General features: G+C 41.9%; 1 protein-coding gene across 3 annotated transcripts in view; it reads right to left on the bottom strand.

Annotated features, from left to right (window-relative positions):
* The window catches only part of LOC110974934 (gamma-aminobutyric acid type B receptor subunit 2-like), a 33,858-nt gene extending 15,842 nt beyond the window's left edge, over window positions 1-18,016 (bottom strand). Inside the window, exons 1-4 of one of the 3 annotated variants that reach the window (XM_087130707.1) lie at window positions 17,046-18,016; window positions 15,894-16,099; window positions 9,972-10,109; window positions 339-509 (exon numbers count right to left, since the gene is read on the bottom strand). In XM_087130707.1, the coding sequence (XP_086986833.1) occupies window positions 339-509; window positions 9,972-10,085 (285 nt within the window). In that variant the 5' untranslated portion in view covers window positions 10,086-10,109; window positions 15,894-16,099; window positions 17,046-18,016. Of the gene's footprint in view, window positions 1-338; window positions 510-9,971; window positions 10,110-11,771; window positions 11,883-15,893; window positions 17,005-17,045 lie in introns of those variants that run through there. The other 2 variants (XM_022226916.2, XM_022226919.2) reach the window with 2 other exon arrangements.
* Between the last annotated feature and the right edge of the window lie 3,416 nt (window positions 18,017-21,432).

Here is a 21,432-nt window from a genome sequence, read left to right as displayed (position 1 = left end):
AGCTGAAAACTACTGTCATGCAAAACAAGAGATATCACCTGTGTTTTTTAATTAAAGACTAATTCCTGATGTCAGTAAAAACCAAATGATTCCCAAACTGTTACCTTTAATCGCGGCTACTATACTACCATGTTCCTTCCTTGAAGAACAAAAAGGAGCCTTTTAATTAAAGTGAGTTAACATAACTCATGAACTCAAACTTTTAGGGTCTTGTGCGCTGTGAAACATGGCCAGTACCCCAGTAAAATAGGAGAAACTTGATTAATAAACTGCACATGTAAGTTCAATCACCAATTAATGTGCAAAGAACATGCTAGGTATGTGAGGTGTGGTTTTACCCCGACGTGAGGCTCGACAGTCTCGTGTAGTGTGGCGATCTTTATCCAGCCAAACCGGTGAATGATCGCCATTTCGGCATGGGAGAACCCGGCGGCTGACGTCAGCACCCGGTAGATGTACGGGTAGCGGACACGGTCACTTAGCACCGGGGAGGAGCCGGCAGTGGAGACCTAATTGGCAACAAAAAGTAGTTACGACACCACAAGTGACAGTGATCACTTTAAACACTCGTACAGTGGTAAGTCTAAAGGAAGCGCATGATACATGCATGTTTAGAATGCCGACAGTGAACTGCGCATTAGAAATTGACAGTTTAGAGTAAGCTCGTGTTGCTTATCCAAAGGGTTATTTTTTCATTTTTGGAGCCGGAAATGAAAATACATATTCATATTCTCTCTCTCTCTCTCTCTCTCTCTCTCTCTCTCTCTCCCCCTCCCCCTCCCCCTCCTCGGGAAGGCTTTTGTGATTATAAAGAGGCTACTCAAAACCAGGATGGTGGAAACGGACGACACAAACAGGAAATTATTCCTAACTTGTTGTCTTACTTCTGTGTTCCGGTCTAATTTTGTAATTTAGCCAAAACGGGTTTAAAAAGGCTATTTTGTAATGGAGCCCTGTCTACGTGCCGGCTGTGGCAACCTGATCTGGCAATTGGGAAATTTCAGTTCTTGCTAAGTTGGGGTAACGTCGATCTGGTTTGATACACATCACTATCGTCAAAAATAATCCCCAAATCCAGGGGGTAATCGGCTGCAAGAAGCTGGATGGCGCCCTGAGTTGTACAGATGCATGCAGGTGCATGAATATCGTCCCAAGAAAACACAAACTTCAAGGTGTGTCACTGAATGTTTCACATAATGTAATGATAAATGGCAAACGCTTTCTCTATACATTCCGATTTGGAATTTTTTTTTTAAAGGACAGCTTATATTTCAGACAACACTGCACGGACACTGGAGTCTCATGAGCATACCGGTCAGGGTGCAAACTAGTTATCCGACATTATTTAACTTCCCTAAGATTTCTCTTGGTTTTGTTTGCATGTATGTATGTTTGTTTGTTTGTTTGTTGGGGTGTTGGGGTGTTTGTCTGTTTGTTGAATTGCTTTTTGACGAGGATACGGCAGGCGTGGTATCAAGATGGAAATGCCGACTCTGGGTAAAGCTGGCTGCGAGGAACGGTTAAAAGTCAGAAGCAGTCTCTCAGACTGATTCAGCGGCGACAGGCCAAGACGCACCCCTGAGCGCACTATGAGGTGTCAGCGTCTGCGCGTATCCACTCTTGTCTCATCTTAACCTTGGAGGCGTCAGTACTGATACACCGGAAAGTGGTTATCCAACGAGCCGTTGGGACAGAAGAGAGGGAGAGCACGCGATGGGGAGCAGATGGTGTCGAGCGTGGTATCTACTTTGTATTAAATTGTAATCGATGTGCGCCAAGTCAAGCCTCGTCACTGACGAAGTCCCGGGCAGGTCAATCTTCAGCTGTTTCACGCATTTCATGTCAACAGATTTTTATCTCTACATCGATTCTCTGTTGTCGAAGGCAAATTGAGCTTGACACAGGCTTAGGAATCAAGCGAGACTGCGAACGGCAAGAATAAAAAAGAAATCAACATCATTTTAAAGACAGATTATGTGTCTGCCTAATGTGGACATTGGAAGCAATTGCCTTCTTATTTCGGAGATAATGAGTATCTAACCAACTCATCGAGCTCTTCAGGTCATCCTTGAAATTCACGCTGTGAGATGTTACGAGTACTTTGGACTCAGAGGGCAGGCATATTTCATTTTTAATCCGTTCACGAAGATAAATTGCTTACGCGTAATAATTTCATTATGGGTGACATTATATATGCAATCATCTCTTCTCTGGATTTTTTTTGACCAGGGTGAGTGCACTTAGCTTGCAACAATTTGATTATGAGACTCAAGATGTGACTAACTTAAAACGATTGCTACTTCCATTTCCACCGAATCTAGCTCTTCAAATGTCTGTAATGATCTTTCGAGACTGTATATGGCCCCGTGCTGTTCTGACTCTAAAGATGAAAGTGCACGCGTGCTCGCCTGTTGTTTACTTTGGTAAATGCAGTACTTGAGTACCAAAAAGGGAGTGCCAAAGAGGGAGAAAATATTCTTTTACGAAGGCCTCTAGTGTATTGCCGCACTGAGCAAAATAACGAAATACAGTGTCTCTAGTTACCATGGAGATAGGTGAAGCACTGACCAAGAGTAGGGATGCACTCTCTAGGTTTACTTTAGGGCAAGTGCTAAACTGAAAAGAAGTTTCCAAAACGAGGTTGGCATTTGAAAAAAATGAGAAATCACTGCATTTCATGACTGAAAAAGAATTTACACCGCCTTTCATTATGTTGTTACCTTCATACATCTGCAACAGACGGTAATTTCACCCCTCGAGATGTGGCGACGATTAGGTGTTTTTCTTCAAAGCCCGGCAATGTTAATGTCACCAAACGGAGATTTGTGAAGTTTATCTGCATGTATACGGCCGTGACAGAAAATGCCTTCTCCAGCACGGCTGATGGCAAACCTCATTTGAGTCCATTAAGGAGCTCAATGTTATTGCGCGGTATGCCAGTCAAGTTTATGCCTTCGGCCGCACAAGAAATTATTAGTGAGAAAACCAAACTCCCCGTGTTGAATTGTATGACTATTGTTCAATTAATAAAATTCATTGTTGTGATAGATCTTCAATCAGGAACTCTTGAATGATGCTTCCTTTTTTTCAAATTTTAAATTGGATGGATCTGTTGCATTATACTTTTGGACATCGTAGTGTAGGCAGGGGCGGGTCATCGGTTCTCTTTTTACTGCAGAGTTTTGGGAAAATTCCTACATTAGCTTTTGGGGATTTATTATTCATAGTTTGTAGTGGTGATAAGTAGGTATACCTTGACGGTATACGCCTTTTTTAGCAGACCACTTCTGAGATTTCCGTTATGGTTTGCTAAAATGAAACCGTATGGTATTTGTTCTTTACTGCACGATTGGGCTTGAATAACTGTAAACCAAATTTCATATCGTGATAAAAAAATTCCGGTTTACTCAATTAAACAACACTCTGCGGATATGCATCAGCAGCTGACCTCATCCAATAATTTTATTTTCTCCCCTGTTTTCAGTTGGCAATGAATGAGAGACCGAACACAATGTCAACAATGAAAACAAAAGTAATTGTCTACGCATCGAGAAACCGCAAACGTTGGTGGTTTCGATTTCAGAAACATCAGATTAGCCATTGCGTTGCTCGAATTCTTTAAGACAAACCCGACCATGGATATGATTATTCATTCGAGGTGAAACGGGTGGTGGGAAAATTTAACATTGTTCACGGTGTACTATTTGAATGCCGCATGGAGCGTAATTATTTCCTACATTAGCTTTTGGGGAGGTCGTTCGGAAATCTGGCACCAGATTGGGTCTGTAATGGAAACCAACATTTATGACAGAGAAATCCTTTAAAAGTTCTAAAAAAGTATTTGAAACATTTTGGCATTTCATTTCATTTCATTTTATCCCATTCCATTCCCATTTTATTATTCAACATCTTCCTTGTTAGGAGATCACGCATAATCTGTCTAAGACACAAAGTCCAAAATATAAACAGTTATCATCGCATCAACGAAAATAATGCAAGGTTACCGGTAATCCATGTAGGCCTACATATCGTTACAATGCAATCCAAGCGATGCACGTAAATGGGTCTATCATTAACTGCCCACTGTCACTCAGATCATTCAAAAGTCGCTGCTGATGCCAAAAATGAAAGCTCAACGGAAATCATTGAGGGCCTTAGAAAACGCATTACTGAAATTAATGGATATGTGGAAAGCGGGTATGCGGTCTGTGAAAGTCAGAACTCACCTGGGATTGCCACTTCGTCGACTTACAATCCATCTGACGTATTTCACAATATTTCCCTGTTGGTTATGGTGAGTATAGCTCTGACGCTGTACCCGAGTAATTGAAGGGACCTTCGGACGAGAATTTTCGTCTGGAGAATTTGATTGGATGGATTAATTTCTTTTGGCTTTTTTAGTCCTGGGAAATGACTGGGACCGTGCAAGCCAACTTTATAGATTTGGATTATTCAAAGCACATTGTTGCGTAGAACATTGGGGGAATTCCTGGAAAGAATAACGACTAGGGATTGGTCAGCAATACGTCACTTGTGACCGTTTTCAGTCGAGGCATGCTATACCGGCGGAGTGACACTTCCTTGACACATTCGGTCTCTTGGCGAAGTGGCAACTATTTTTAGGTTTTGCTACAAACGAAGAAATATCATCACATTGTATTAAATTTTGATTGTAACAAATAGCTTTTAACGGCGAGATAATAATTCTTACTTTCAAGTGACTGTTCAATAACTAAGTATGAAAAACAGCAATGCCTTGCGCAATCGGCGTAGAAACTAGAATATCTTGAACGGAAGTTCAATATAATGATGCTTCGTACCAAAATAAATTCCAATTCATCGAGTGTGTTTGTAAAAATATTTCTGTACTTATTATCCAGAGTCAACATTTTGCCATTTTCGTTTTGACGTAAAATAGCTTATTGTAACGTGTAAACCTGCATTTTTCTGAACTCTTTTCTTTAAATACATCACATTGTAGACATGTTGAGAGGATTTTGATAGTGCTTAATTATGAAACATTAGTGATCAGCACGCAATGCTTGGATGTGTAATCTTTTACAGACTGTCATAAGGTAAATCTTCAATTTCTCTTCCAGATCTCCACCTTGTGATTCACACAACTGTAGGAAAGCAGATGATGAATTCCAAAGTGAATAGACTCAAACGCTGTTTGCGGAAAGAAAGCAAATTATGCGCTCAGCGATGTAGTGATCATCGTCGGGCTTTGGCATGTTCAGCACACAACACCCTTTGTTTGATTATGTTTAACACGCGCCGAACTTTGCTGAACACTGCACAACACATGGGCGTGTGATTCAAGGGCAGTAATGTGCCGGGCATGCAGTTGAATGATGGAGCGGTGGAAGTGAAATGACATGGCAAAGTAAGCCGCGCTATTAAATTGTGGATCAGGCGAGCAGAAATTTATTGGGCGGATCTGCATCGTCCAGACAGCCTTTGTGGGACAGATAACCAATGTCCGTGCACAACATGCCCTTTTCCTCATCTCAGAATAAGTGTACATGCCGACCTGTAAGTTGACTAGAGTAAGTCATGTCTAAAACATCTGACCTGAAAGACACAGAGTATACGTTTTATTTATTATTCATAGTTTGTAGTGGTGATAAGTAGGTATACCTTGACGGTATACGCCTTTTTTAGCAGACCACTTCTGAGATTTCCGTTATGGTTTGCTAAAATGAAACCGTATGGTATTTGTTCTTTACTGCACGATTGGGCTTGAATAACTGTAAACCAAATTTCATATCGTGATAAAATACTATGGTTTTCTTTTGTTTTCTTTTTTCTAAGACTTGCTTTATCACATTTGACAATTTGGACTTCGTATGTCTACATCTAGGAGTCCATTTTCGTCGTCTTTAATATGCTCTCCCGCATTTTCTTTTTGAAGTGGGGGCCGGAGTATGGTGAAGAGGGGCACTCGAGGTCTGTAACAATGCCACCGAAGGCCACCCAACTGCCTCGCAAGAACATGACAAATGAGGACAACTTGTAGCCGGCGAGCCGTAGTTAAGTTAAGAAAAGCACGTCCGTACACTTAGCTCTTCAAACGGCGGAGAAAATCAATGACTGTATAAAAGTTGGGAAGTGTACAAGCCGTTCCGCTTTAGAGCCCGGCAATTTGGTCGAACATGAAATGATTGTAATTCATGGTATACTCTTCATACATCGTAACTGTATTAGAGTATCCCAACAACGTAAAATGCAGATAAAAGATCAAAAGCTTCGGTCTACTGAATGCTTGACGGGTTGGACAGTCCAGGAAAAAGATTCCTTAGGGTACAAACACCTTAAACAAGTCCACAAGATTCCACACAGGCTTTATTCTGTCGCAGTACGTACATTAAAATATACCCAGGTTCACAAATACAATGAGCCCGTCAGAAGTGTAAAAAGAAACAAGACTGGGAAATGAAAATTGGTACTCAGTGCTACTGAATTCAGAGCGCCAGATGGGACCAGGTCCTCAGATTTGCAACCGAAGGCCACCTCTCCACAGATGACTAGTTCGTTTCATCAACGCATTAGAGGGAATGCAGCCCCTTTTTTATTAAGATCCTCCCAGACACAACGTTACCAAGATTAAAAAACATACACGACTATCTAGCCTGTAATTCTTAGTGCTTATGTAACATTTACAAGAAAGCGCTTCACGTGAAATTTATTTCTGTCTGTCTCCAATACAAAATATTTTTTATTCAGGATGGAAAAACGGAAGGCTACGCACATTGGATAGGAGAAAAATCACGTCAAATCGACTGGCGTATTGTGAGCTGCGAAATGGAACAGGTGCAATGTTCGAGTTCTTCAAAAGCATTATTGCAATTGGTATTAAATTCTAATCACAAGAATGCAATCTTCGTCCGACGTAGTGGAAAAGTGTTGTTGATAAAGCCTTGTGTCAATATTATCCGGGAAGGTTCCGATTAAATAGAATGTCCCTTTTCCATTTGCTCGTCCGTAATTTAACCTGTCCATGGAAATATAAATGCAAAAGGAATGTTTGCGAAATTTACAGCTGCAGTAAGTCGGCGCAGTTCGTGGCTGGGGTGCCAAGGTCTGCAGCACGATATTGGAATTGCTTCTGTTTTATGAAATTTCGACATGAATCACGTAAAGTCCTTGGTAATAGTCTACGTATCTGCATGCTATGCGCTTTATTTCAATAACATCCTTGAGAGTGATTTTATTACAAAGGCTGATGCACATGGATATCCTGATAACATTCTTCTTTTTCAACGGTTGGAGACGCCAAGTTGAAATAACTGTTATTTCTTGTCTGGTTTGTGGGTTTGTTTACAAATGTCCTCAGAGAGCATGTGCTGGAAATCCCAATTTGTGCCTTCTTCTGCCCCCTTTTTTTGATCACTATTGTTTGCTTCATGTGGCACACAAAATAAGATTTTTCATTTTCCTCGAATGATGGTGATCTTGAAGGAGCGAGGAGCACCAAAACCTTGAGACTGCAATTTAAAGTTAATCTGCAAGTTGACGTTGCTGTAACTCCAGATTCTAATCGTCACTCCATAATTGCGCGTCTGCTCGTGAATTTCCTTCCAAGTACGTGTCATCTCCTTGCAGCAAATTTTGCGATGCATTCTGCTCTAATTGGCTTTTTCGTTTTGAAGGCGGAGTGGTTTTTACTTGTCACAACAATGGAGATTAAACTGCCGCAGAGACCTGATCGTTTCTTGGAGAGTTGCCGTGAGATACCAGGCATTGCTGCCACTGCCCCCCCCCCCCATTGGCGAGCACCATTATCGAAAAATGATGTAAACCAGCAAACAAACTCAATTTCGTTATGCGTTATGTCTAGTTATTTTCAAAATCATGAATAAATAAAGGCTAAAATGGCCCGACAAATGGATCGTGGTTCTTATGTTGACGCTTGCATTAAGTGACTAATGCACGGCCAAGGATGGCAGTAGAATTGAGAGAGTGTGTCTTAAGCGTGCTGAAACAGTGCATTCAGAATTTATGAGGAAAAAGACGGCGGCGCATAACTAGGGGTATATGAACTGTTAGCGGACATTTGGAACGGTAGGGTTACAGAACACATAAACGCCTCGAATGAAACTAGGTTACACCCAGCAAGATATGGGACGGAGGGGTACCCCCCTTACTTGTCTGATCCAAATACACACTCTAACTATTGTTACTTAACACACCATCCTAGGTGTCTGAAAAGACTTCCTCAGATTCTAATCAAGCAATGACCAACACAAAAGTGTGTTTGGAGGGAGGGGTGCTCTCCGCTCTTGCTTCAAATGTGATATATTTTATCCGACAAACTTAAGCCGTGAGCATCTCACACCAACATTCTACTGTGTACATAAATGAAGGTTTCCTGAAACAGCCGTATAACGGGGAAACATTCGTGTCTCGTACAGCCTCACTATTCCAAGTGGTCCCCAATGTCTTTCCTTGTCACTGTAAACGTATTCGTATACACAATTATGAACCCTCAACCACCATTTGTACATCAAGCGAGATACATAACTCAACTTGTATTATTTTAATGGTCAAATTATCGGTCTGACAGGTAATTTAAAACTTACTGTTATCCACTGTTACTTCCATGGGCATTTATTTAAAATACAATATCCAGTCCATTATTGAAATAATTTAGTTAGGCCTATTCCTTCGAGTTATGATGACAACCAGTACGATTTAGATTTCGATATCTAATCTGAGGGAGATCTGCGTGACAGGACTGAGCGCTTTTAGCGAGTTTCAACCTGTCAGCGATATTTTTCATCGTGATGCCAGCACAAAAACGGAATCAACGAGTGAATGGCAGAGTTAACGGCTTAACGGTGACTCCTCAGAGTCTCTGTATGTCAGGTGGTTTCCACATACACTTCCTATTTAATACATGCAACATAATCTCAATGATGAATAATACACGCAGGGCATTTGATTTGATACAGCACCACGACTTATTCAGCTAGTTATAGATGCAATAAAAAGGTATTTGAGCATCGGGCAGATTAATGCCGTAGCAAAAGGGCAGAAAGAGTGTTGAACATGTATACAGTGTCTCCCCTAAATGTTGCACTTTGCAGAGGCTACCTTCCACCCCAAATTTTGTTTCTTATTATTAAGAGAGTGTGAATTTAATCCATATCACAGACTTCGTTTGGAACGACTGAACAAAAAGGACATTTACCGGCGGCCAATATGGCTAATACTTCACTTGAGGTGAATATTCTATAGGTTTTCTTCCGATGCAGTTCAGACAACGGGAAACTGCAAAAAGGCCTTAAGTGGGTGTAGTAAAATGATAGGTCGGCAAAAGGACTCACACAGGTGAATGTAATATACGCAAATTTTATTGCTCAAAGTGTGTAGAGCGATGGAAGCTTAGTGAAATCTGCGCTCTGAAAAGGTGACGATTCTTGGCATTTGACGAGTGACACAAAACAACATACCATGATTTACGGCAAAGATGGAAAATCTGGAGGTATATATCATTTGTATAACTTACATTGGTATAAATCTGCCTCGACAACGCGTGCTCGATATGACCTGCGAAGATATTTAGGAGTGTCTTTCTTTTCGGCATTTGCCAAAAGTCACACTGCGCCAAGCGGTTCTTGTAGAAAGGCTGCATTCGACACTCAAAGTCCTACCGTTTTGAAATGCCTTAATACAACGTGAACTTCCAACTTCATTTGACTTAATTTTTAATGACCCAGACTCTCTACAAGATAGGCCTATAGCATAGGCACATCGTCACTATGTCTGGAGAAACCAATTTCCGTGTACAGCCCATATACACAGAATAATGAGGATATCAGGTTTACAAAGATTCACTAAGTTCTACCTTTGGTTATGTAAGATTTCCCTAATTGTTCAATTGTAGCTGTTTCTGAGATGTTTCAGTGGAAACAAATGAAGTGAATTAGAGTGAACAAACATCTTGTGTGCAAGTCACTGTGTCTCACCTCCACAAGTTTCCAGCGGCTGGCAACCTCCCCGACGCTTTCCGTCACCGAGGACAACACCGATCCCATCAGCGCTACTTTGACGGGTGGCGTGTAGATATGATCGTACAGCATGTTCAGTGCAGTCACCTTATCCCCCTGCAGGGAGTGAGAACAGATTTCACTTACAGCCTGGGGACTTGTCGAGGGGGAGGAAGTCAAAAGCACTCTGGAAAACAATAGATTAACTATATTGGCTGCTCCACTCGCCCTGCAGCTATATAAAGCGGTTTCCGATGACAGTAGCTAAATTTTGCGGGGCCTCAGAGAAATAACGGGAGGTAATTTAGGGGGAAGGGGAAGTAAGGAAGTGGAACGAGAATAGATGAGAATGTCTTGTTCCTTGCGCAGCGTTCTAAGGATTCCGAACTTTGTATCAGCCGCTGAATGATGCTGAAGTAATGAGATTGAGTGTACAGTAACGACTTGATTTATGAACCCGAGATGAAAGGAATAGACAGCCAGTAGAGGCCTGCGACTTAGCTCCATTATCCCTAACAATCCTCAGTCCTCCAACAGGTGAAGGATTGGGGACTGTTAGGGTTAAAGTACATGCTTCACCAAAATAAGACGCAGGTTTGGACCGTATTACTAATTATGTTCCGGTTCCTGCAATAGTGAATGATTATGGAAGGTGATTAATCAAGGTTTGGAAAAGCTTGAAAAACCAAGGAAAACCGAGGAACTAGTTCAGCACCCCGTTTAGATGGCTTCTGTGCCCGAAAAAACAAAAACCATAATTCTAGTCACACCAAAAGTTGGAAAGAAATTATTCTGAGCTTATCGACTCGGCAAGACCCCACGAAGCTGTTTCACTTGAACTATTTAAAGCGGTTGTTTCTCATTTTGTGCCTTTATGAGACCCCTGATCCCTTTACTCAATTCCTGCGAATGGTTTTAATTAGCACGTCCATTAAATGCAGAAAAAAAGCTTACGAATTTGAGGAAAACACTAAAAAAATTAAAGTCTCTGTCTCCTTTTAAACAGGTTGTATATTATGATGAGACTTTAACTTTCGCGATGCTGATCACGAAAAATAAGATAACGACATAGGTATACCTATAGTTTCTTGACAAAAATGTAAGTAACCCCAACCTAAAAAGTATTCAATGAAGTTTTCTTTGACGGTCAATTACGCATGACATTAGTTGTGTAGATTCAAAAACCAAGCTCCTGTCAACCCATTTCCTTTTTAAGGTACTCTGCAGACTGCGCACACTTATGTTCACCCACCGCTGCCGGTGTGCATGGGTTAGTGCATGGGTTAGTATGGGGTCGCGTATGACGGGTGAGCGGTGTTCTAGTCGCCTCTCCTGCGACTACAGCTTCGAAGTTTGATCAGACAGTGAAGAATCACAGCCCGTATTCGATACTAGTGGATGTTGTGTTCTCACATGGAGACGCAACACGGCGTGTTGCCAACACAGTATACGCATAGCGCGCAACATAAGCCATTGAAAACATATCTTAGAGGAGTTTTTCTGGAGATATGCCCCATGTATATATTTACTTTATTTATGCTTTATGAAAGAGCGCTTGGCAAAACCACATGAAAAGGCACTATGTCTGTTCTTTAGTGTTAACTTACTGCCTCTTGTCCTCTGAATCTAGTGAACACTGGAAAGGGGACACACGTTCTCTGGAGGGCGTCTTCTTAATATGATTTTTTTACACACCCTAGGGAGTAAGGACTATTGGGTTGTCACGGTTACCAGTGTTTAAAAATCCTCCCCCAACCTCAAATATAGAGAGTCCTCTACCTGAAGTTTTTTTATAAGCTGCTCCCGATCAAACTCGACATCTCTCACTTCCTGGCACGCAGACTATTTCCCTCGAGAGGATAGGACGGGGGCAGTTACACATTTCAAGGGACAAAGTCCACCTGCATCAACACGAATTAGGACCGAGTTGATTAAAACGAAGGGAAGCGAAACGAAGCTCGCTTAAAACTAAGTACCTCGTAGAAAAGTGTGCAATTGCGTTTGATTATTGAACTATGCGATGCTAACTTTTGTCCGTTTTGGGACACCGTATTGTCGATTGGTTGCAATTAAAGCTTTCTGCGTCAGTTTTGGTTTTTGAGATTTAAGAATAAGCCACTTGCGAGTTAAATTTGAATAAAATATGGTACACTGTGTTATCTGATTGCACAGAAACGTAACAATTTGAATTTCCCAGATTAAAGACACTGTTGCTATACCTCGTGATTCGGGGCAAGCTTTTGCATATTGACCACCATCTTTGGAATGGACAGGTTCCTTTGTGCCATTTTTATCCGTTGAGAACAAGCGAAACCAAAAATAAACAAACAAAAGCTATCGCGCTGTAAACTCAAGATCTCCTGCTGAAAACGTGACCGGCCTGCTCAACTTTCCCCTCAACTTAGAAAACTTAGATGAACTCAGCCTTACCACATTGGCTTGAGAACCATAAGCCAAATATGTTTCATAATGAGCATCATTTTCGAGTATGTCGGTGCTTCATATTAAGTAGACGTTACATGTACATCGATCTTGCAACATGATGGTGCATGCTATTGATACAATTGTGCCTGCGTCGTCGAAACACGCACCTTTCTCTGAAAGCCCTTGCACTTCTACTTACAAGAAAAGTCTTTAATAATGTAATTTTCACAATGAGTGCCACAACGATGATTCATAGGTTTTTAAATTATGTAAAGCAATACTGGGTATATAATAAAAAGGCCAGAAAACGTCACACCCAAGCATAATAATCGAGGGCAACATTAAAGGAGAAAACTCCAGAACGCTCAAGGCCGTTCCCAATTCATCACGACGGGTATTGTATGCCCGAATGTTACATCTCAAATTAGATCGCGGAAAATGGAACGAGATGACAGCGCGTGACAATGTGCGGACTGAAAATGTGACTTAACAGTTCTCTGTTGGATCCACCGTTCCTAACAACGCAGATGCCTTCAAACGGAATTAATTGCTTTGAATGGACCATTCAGCTAAATTGGATGAATCGCGCTCTTATGGTTTGTCCCCTGCTTCACAGTCATTGTTGTGCAAACACTTTGCTTTCTAAAATGTTTGTCGGTGACATAAATGCTTGCAGAAGACTTCGGTTTGTCTTTTCAAGGACGCACTTAAAAGCTCATTTTGTAACTTTTTTTGTAAATTTCGTACATAGGCCTAATGCAGTAATCCAATTTCTCCAAGGAACATGTTTTTAGGAAAAGAGCGTACAGTTTTGTAATCGCAATTTACGCTCTATTCAGCGGTCAATATTCCAGTTTAAATCTACAAAGCTGTCACATTTTCTTAGCTAAAAGAAATATTTCGATTATGAAAACGCCAGTCGTCAGAAAATGGGGACTTTTTGAGAGTTCGCATTTCAATGTTTATGGATATCAGTCCGGATTGCATCAAGACCAAGAATTTAGTAACAAATCTTAACATTTACCAGCGCACTTTCAGAAAATATACTGCAGACCCAGGCTCACAATATTTTGGTTATGTTATCACCACAATGCAAGCATGGAAATAGCGAACCAAGACGACCGATCTACCGACCTGGATGCAATCATCCAACAGGATTTATAAAAAAATCCTGCAACTAAATCATTGCAACCTGGCTTCAAACCTTGCAGCCAAATTAGATTTCAAAAACCTAAGACAAGGCAACCAACCACAGAAAACAATTCGAACATGTAAATGTGGTAGAAATAACCACTTAAGTGCCGTTAGGCCAAAACATTCCCCTTTATTCATACCTTTACCTAGTGTCTAGATGACGGTGCATGAGCGGTTGTCCTTAAAATTAAGTTGTCATTCCACATTTTGTCAAATGATTTTTCGCCTTTAAGTCTTTTATCTAGCGTCACAATAGCTACACTGAGATATTGAACTAAGCGCTAATTTTGAATGACGTTTTGTGCCATGCTCAGGCTGTATGTTTTACTTTAAGGCCCAAACTCTCCGATTTCTGGTCGGGAGATGGCTCCAAAAGTGGTGGGGGCGATGCAGCCTTTTTTTGGCCCTTCTTTTTTTTCCTGGAAATAATGCACGTATAACGCGCGATGTCCATCGCGGCTACATGCGCTCGTAACACCGACCGCTACCAACACTAAAATAGACTGGCCCCCGCATTTCTACTGTTTAAAAGTATTTTCAGCTTGTACACGTACACAGTTCATAAGACCACCTCGTTTGTCTGGTTGCCAGATGTAAATATATGGTACAGAAATGGTGTCATCTGAAAACGAGTGCACGGCTAGCTGTACTGGGAACTATATTACTCAACCGCACCCCCATCAAAAACACATTAAAATTTATACGCAGTAGCAGGATTACAGTCGATTAAGCAAGGTAGTTTGGCAGGTTTTAGACATCGTTTTATACCAAATAATTCAACAACTTTTTTATTTTGCGAGACGCGCAGGTGTATTGCGACGCACGCTGACCAGAAACCAGAGACTCTTTTATGGCCTAAGATCAAATGTATTTTCTACAAGACTATCTTCTTTAGGTTTGCTAAGCAAATGTCTCTCTTCCAGGGTTTCAATACAAACTACAAGGTTCCAACTATCTACTTTTTGTTTCCTTAAATAATGGAAGATAAAGGAACGCATGTCCAGTGCAATTCCCGGGGGTAAGGGTCTGCACCCCTTACTTCTTTTAGGTTTGGCGTGGGCTATTGAAGCATCCACCCCCCACATTCCCCCACACTTGTTTGTGGTGAACGGAAATATAAAGCGGATTGTGCTGAGTTTTTGGACTTCCAACGACTAAAATACATTAACATCAATTACAAAGGGAAAACAAACAGCCATAATAACGCCCATTTGACGTACGATTTTGCACAGATGTAACACGTTACAAATATAAATCTGATATCATGAACATCGACTTCAATACAGATTCATATGGTGTCACCCCCCACCCCACTTTTCAAATTTTCATGCCGAGGCAAGTCATCCCCAACCTTTTCCAATTCCCCACCCCCCCCCGTCCGGCACAAATTTATGCCACTGGCAATTATAATTTCCAATGTCTTTACAGTGTTGGTAATATCATGTTTCTGAAAACATGCTATCATAAACAGCGATGTGTTACCGTAACCTGCGATGAAATGGCTAACAAGTTACCTATTCGGCCAAGACCTCTTTGACACAGGGAATGAGGCTGTATTTTCGGTTACATGATTTGCTCATTTCTGTTTTGGTCTAGCTTTAGGTAGTCAGGAAGTTACAAATAAATTATATGTCGCGAGTTCTCATGGGGATTTAAAGAAATTGCTAGGTAGAATTCACAAAAAACTCTCTCCCAAAACACCTTTGCAAGTATTGTGGTCGCAACAATCACAAGACAAGTCACCAGACCAAACAAGATAAAATGGGTGAAGAGTCATGCAGTTCAACCAAACCTGGCGCCCTTTCTGTTCTTTTTTTTCCTGCAAGTGAATTGGCTGCTTTTAAAGCTATTGTTGACCATCAGCACAAATGTTAAAGAATAATCACAAAGAGTTAATATCCCTTTCAGAGGTCGAAAACCAACCAAACGGTGATATACCTGCATACTTTGGCCGCCCATGCAAGTCGCAGGCAAAATGAGAGCGGTCAATAGATGTTGCTTTTGACTGGAATTCCGTCTGTATATAGGTCTTGCCGTCTTCTGAAATTCTTAATGGGTCTCTACTTTCACACTGACCGTTCCCATACTATTCCAGCTTGCGTTGATTCCACCGTCTTTTGTCCTTGGCCTTTTTACCCTCTAGCACAGAGCTCTGGCGACGTACTTTCGGGCTTTTTGAACAGTTTGAAAGTCAACGTCCGCCACAATATGGTGAATAAGTAAGGTAGCTTACCAATGACAGATAAGCTAAGAAAGGCGTAATTAGCTGAAAATACCACTTACCTCTGTATCATTATAAATCAAGACTACTTCGTAGTCGGGAAGGACTTCCGATGAGTTGTTGATGTCGGCAATGGCTCTCTCGGTGGCCTTTAGACTCGCCCACCCGAAGTATCGACTCCATCCATCCTCTTCCGATAGCGGGAAGAGACCCCCAATGTACAGAGGCCTCGTCTGGTTGGCCCCCGTGAGGCCAAAGGCTGCAGCCCCTGCGAGGAGAAACAGGAACGGGTACATCGCCGAAGCCGAATTGACTAGATAACCACCTTTATGTCAAAAGTGTCGTCTCTCCGCACACACTCCCTTGACAGCTATCTTGACGAAGTGCGCTGTTACAACAGAGTCAGGTACGGGCAGTCATTAATGCCCGCCGACGTTGGTGCTTGGCATTAACATAAACGCATTGGAGACGTTTCTCATTGGTTTGTTACGTTGAAAAAAGTTATTCAATCGCTTTAACCAGATTTATTCGGCAAACACTGACACATACTGTTTGCCCACGTAAATGGCGCCCTAAAAATGTATACTGAGCGTCGCCAAAGTCGTATCTTCATTTTGGTTTCTTTCCAGGTTGAAATCTCCACGTGGACAAAATTTATAGAGCGAATAATCAAAAGGTTTGTGGGCTACAGACCTACCACCTAGAGATCCCTGATATCTCTATGGATAGAGAATTTTGAAATTCACGGTATAAGTTCACAGGATCCCGCCCAATTCGAGGATCCCATCACGGGCTATGCACATCCCAAGCGCTTCTCTACACTCGATCACCTGACAAAAACTAAAACCGAAGGGAAAACCGAGCTCATAGGTAACGGTTGCTGCTCAAGCAAGGTTGGGGTGCGTTCTATTAGCTTACACAGGGCAATCCTGGCGGGGAAATGGCCGTGTGCTGTGTCAAACAAGCGAGATGGGTGGGGACGAGGTTAAATCCGCGTTAACTCATGAAAGCCAATCGAACCCACCAATGGAGTGTGCCTTTATCCGGTTTTCTTTACGTCACAATTACGAGATGCTATAAGACACCGTGTGGGTATGTGTTTTTGTGTGCATTTTTTATTTATACCTCGTCGGAAATGATACCGTTGCACCAAAAGCAATAGTTATTATAATAATGTCAGCAGAAATGCTACTTGGTGAAACATAAAAACGTACCTGATCAACTGTTGTGTACAAATTTTCTGCGACACGTCAATGGAGATGTGATGATGATAGTGTCTCCGCACGTATGGCTTGTGCTTCAAGTCTTACTGTGTAACAGGTTTTACTGATCTTCCCGCGTTGTTTCAGACGACCAGGATACTTAGGCTTTATATATTGCATAAGATCGACAGAGATTCTTCTTCGTTGCCATTGCAGGTGACATCTATGCGCGGAATGTTTTGTTTTCCTGAAACCTACATTCAACCCACGCAGACAAAAGGAAGAAAGAAATTCCCAGCGCTGGCAAATGACCACATACACGAGTGTGGGTATGGGATTTCATTGGGCTAGTGCTCGATGACATCCGTGTGACCAAGTTTAAAATTACATTCCTTTTGTGTGGACGCCCGCGCTTTGTGAATGGCGTTAAAATAACTCTGCTTTTGTTTTGACTCCACATCACATTATTCTCTTTCAACACACAAATTGGGGGAAATGTAAGTAGAGGTTTCTTGCGTACGTAACTAAAGTTATATTTTGTTTTATATTACAATTGATGATGCCCTTGATGGTAGAAAAGCAATTAAATGGGTTAAAAGTACCTCTCGCGTAGAAGTTGTGGTTACTGTTTTGCTCATTACCGTGTCTCCTTTTTCTACTTTCTCAGCATAAAGACCGTTACCGAGCCCGACACTCATACATGGATAGGTTCCAGATTGACCATCCAGAGTCACTCGGAGACAGTACATGAATTTTGATCAGAATTCACCCCACCACAATGAACGATTTCGTTTGCCGCCGACCAATAACAATGTTGAGAAACCAAGCCCTGCAGCAAGTCATTTCCCGATCAATACTTGAATATGACGGTTCAAACATGCACGGCGTGAAATGTAGAAAGACCTGCTATTGAGTTGGCTTAGAGGTAGAAACATCTTAACGGTGGTTCATTCCCCCTTCAGACACCGGGTGCTTTCTCCTATTTCTACAGGATACATATTAAAACGCTTTAGATGAAAATGAGGCTGCACTTGCAAAAAACAAGTCCCAGTGACGTAAATTTGTGCCAGAAATGGGGGGGGGGTGCCGGATGGGGAAAGGTAGGGGAATGACACTATATGACTCAATATAGAGGCCGAAATTCATGATGTTGATGTATATCTATAAATATGTATTCAAAATGACAATTATAATTTATGGCTGTTAAAAATTGTTTTTCCTTTTCAAAATTAACAGGCCTATTCAAAGCCTTTTAGTTGCTGGAAGTCCAGACCATCCGTTATAATCCGTTTTAATGTTTGCTCACCACAAAAGTGGGGAAGGGGGATGAATAAATGACCCATTCCTCCCTCGTCAAAAAGTACGAGGGGATATACATGTATACCCCCGGTTCCTAGGATTTACGCCCACGGCAAAAACAAACTCTTTGGTTCTTACTACTCTCGTCCAAAAATATTACACTAAGCAGCCCATCCGGGAAACCGACTCTTGCAAGCACAGGACTCCCTTTTCAAGCCAACCATGATCAAATATCGTAAACAGCGCCTACTGTTGCTCGAGTTGCTGCTCTATTGCCAGATGACTGCTCATTTGGAAACGTGGCAGGACAGCTCTTTGCAATTGCATGCAAGGTTCGTGGCCAGACGGTGTAGGATATCTTACGCGCAACGACGAGCATGTTCCACGGCGAGATGAGATCGAATCCTAGGATGAACCACCTTGTCAATCAAATCTGAATCCCTTCCATTCGTGGGTAATCGCTGCCTCCATTATTAATTCAAATTAAGACAGCTGGATGGAGCTGATTAGCACATGCGCGTGTGCGATTCCAGTTAATGGTTAACAAACACCGCATTCGACGGGCCACGAGTGCGGATCGGTGTGGGTAGGCCTGCACTCCGTCTTGGGACGTTTTCGTGGTTATGTAAAATAGGACCGAATTAAAGGGACATTTCTCTGTCCACAAAAACCTGTCCTAACAAAATCAGTGTAATAACGAGCGTATGCCCCCACAACGTGGAACTGTTACTGGTATATGTACCTATACTCTCTACATTGGAAAGAGTGAAATTAGAGACAAGACGTTTTAGAGTGAAAATCACTCTGAATTTAGACTGAAAAAGGTGAAATGTCAATCTTTTGGAGTGAGGAAATTTCACTCCAATTCGTCTGGTCCTTATTTTCAATCGGAGGGATTGAATTTTCACTCTTCATAATTTAGAGAGTACTTGGACGGTTCATTACGCATGCGAACGAAGGACCACAGAGAATTGGCCCATCATTGCGATCGTCCGAGACGAAAAGGCGAAAACAGTATTGAAGGTGGATCCACCCAAAGGCCTTCAAAACTTTCAGAGCCAATGTTTAGTTTTTTAAATTTCTTTTAAGGGGCCTAGGCCTACGTCTAAAGGTTAGAGGACCAACTAAAAGGCATAAGCTATGTAAAGGTCTATTTTGCGTGTACGGTTGAGGATTATGTAGAAGAGAAATTCAAATAGCTTTACCAACCTCCACTACTATTTTTATTTTTCCATCCCACCTTAAAAAAATCCTTGATCCGTCCCTGGTACACCTAATACTTTGACCATTTTAGAGCATCATAACACACTCCATGCCTGTGCTGAAGAAGTGGAAACAGTGGAAGTAATATAGATTCGGCAGAATCAAGAGCAAGGCATGCTAACAGTACAAAGACAGATAGAGCCCTCATGTCCTCCGGTGCATGATGTCTCAATTAGTCGAGTAACTTTAGCCCCGATGAATAACGCCCTCTAGCTTCAGCGGCGTTTTTCTTGTATGTTTAATATCGAGAGGAAAACTCCCTTGGCCGATCCACACTGAGAATCAATCTAAAGTTGATTTGATTCTGGCTACATACACACAAACGCGTAAAGCGCCAATCGTTTCGCATGGTTAGGAAAAGAGTGTGCCCAATGGGAAATGACATTAATTCACCTATACAGGTTTTGCGTTGCTGGCGTCTCCAGGCATTTGAAGCAAGATATAGGACGGAGAGAACCCCCCCCCCCCCGCCTTTGTGTTGGTCATTGTTTGATCGGAATCTCAGGAATTCTTTGCAGACTTCTAGGGGTGTGTGTTAAGTAACAATAGTCTAGAGTGTGTATAGGGATTAGACAGTTAAGGGGGGGTACCCCTCCGTCCCATATCTTGCCTGGTATATCTCCAGGGTGTCTGGGAGGCTATTTTTGTTATTTCAATTTAGTTACAACGATTACACAAAAGGTTTATTCCAGCCTATCCGAGTGATATGACGATGCCAATATTCGTGTAGTATTAGGAGGCACCCTTCAGTCAAATGTAGGCACTTTATATGCATTTGTCACAGGCACGAGCAAGGTTACTACAGCATTGATTCACATTCCCCTGAATCAGATTTTAAACGAAATTCCTTTACCCACAGAAATATCACGTCAGAGAAGTTTCTGACACCAACTTTTAAAACTGCATAACGACAAATAAAATGTTATATGCCCCTCTGAATTTATAAAGTTGCGGACACGGACAGTATCCTATTGTATCGGATGTTCGAACTCAATAGAAAGGAATGAGCACAACTCAACAAACAGAATGACAGGAACGCAGAAACCTAGTCTGATAGGTAGAACAAAAATTATTCAGCCTACACTTCTCCTTTTATACACTTGGGGCTGGCCGCCAGCGCGGACCGATTTGTGCAAAGTAGTGCCAAATTAACATAATGTATATCACACATCGTCTGCCAGTACAGCTTGCCTTTGGTACCAGAAACAAAAAGTTGCTTCAATTCCCAGCAGGAACTAACCGTAGGCCTAGACTATAGGGAAGCAGGTATACCCGGCACTGCAGGATTTTGGACGGAAGGGTAGGTATCCCCCATATGTCCGAATCCTCTAAACGCTCTTACTGCAACCTAACACAACCCCCCAGGTATCTAAAAGGAATTCCTGAAATTCCGGTATAACAATGACCAAAAAGGGGGGGGGGTTCTCTCCGTCCCATATTTTGCTTCAAATGTAATACCTTTACCCGGCACAATGGACACAGGGGTACCATAGACCCAAACAATTTAGACCACAAAAATGAAATCGTACCTCTGCGTACAAACGTTGTCAATAAGATTATTTGCAAATACTTCATGGGTGATTTTGCACGATGGTAGAAAGGCATTGTGGGAAGGACAAAGGTGCAACGTTTGCTCCTTTTTTTGTTCAAAATCTCACGGATATCCAAAGATTAATGTCATGTTTTGGGGACCCTAAATACTGAAAACTGACCTCTCTCCCGAGCAAGCTCCTGGTAGGTGCATGCAGTTCTAAATCACCTATATTTAACCTCAGCTACCATGCAGACGCGCTAAACTGGGCTAAACTAGTCTTCGGCCACTTACCTGGGAAATGCC

The sequence above is a fragment of the Acanthaster planci genome, linkage group LG20 (genome assembly GCF_054643075.1).
Source record: "Acanthaster planci isolate LZ-2023a linkage group LG20, COTS_SCS, whole genome shotgun sequence".
NCBI lineage: Eukaryota > Metazoa > Echinodermata > Asteroidea > Valvatida > Acanthasteridae > Acanthaster > Acanthaster planci.
The sequence above is the reverse complement of the archived record's forward strand: the minus strand, read 5'-3'. Positions and strand labels throughout refer to the sequence as shown.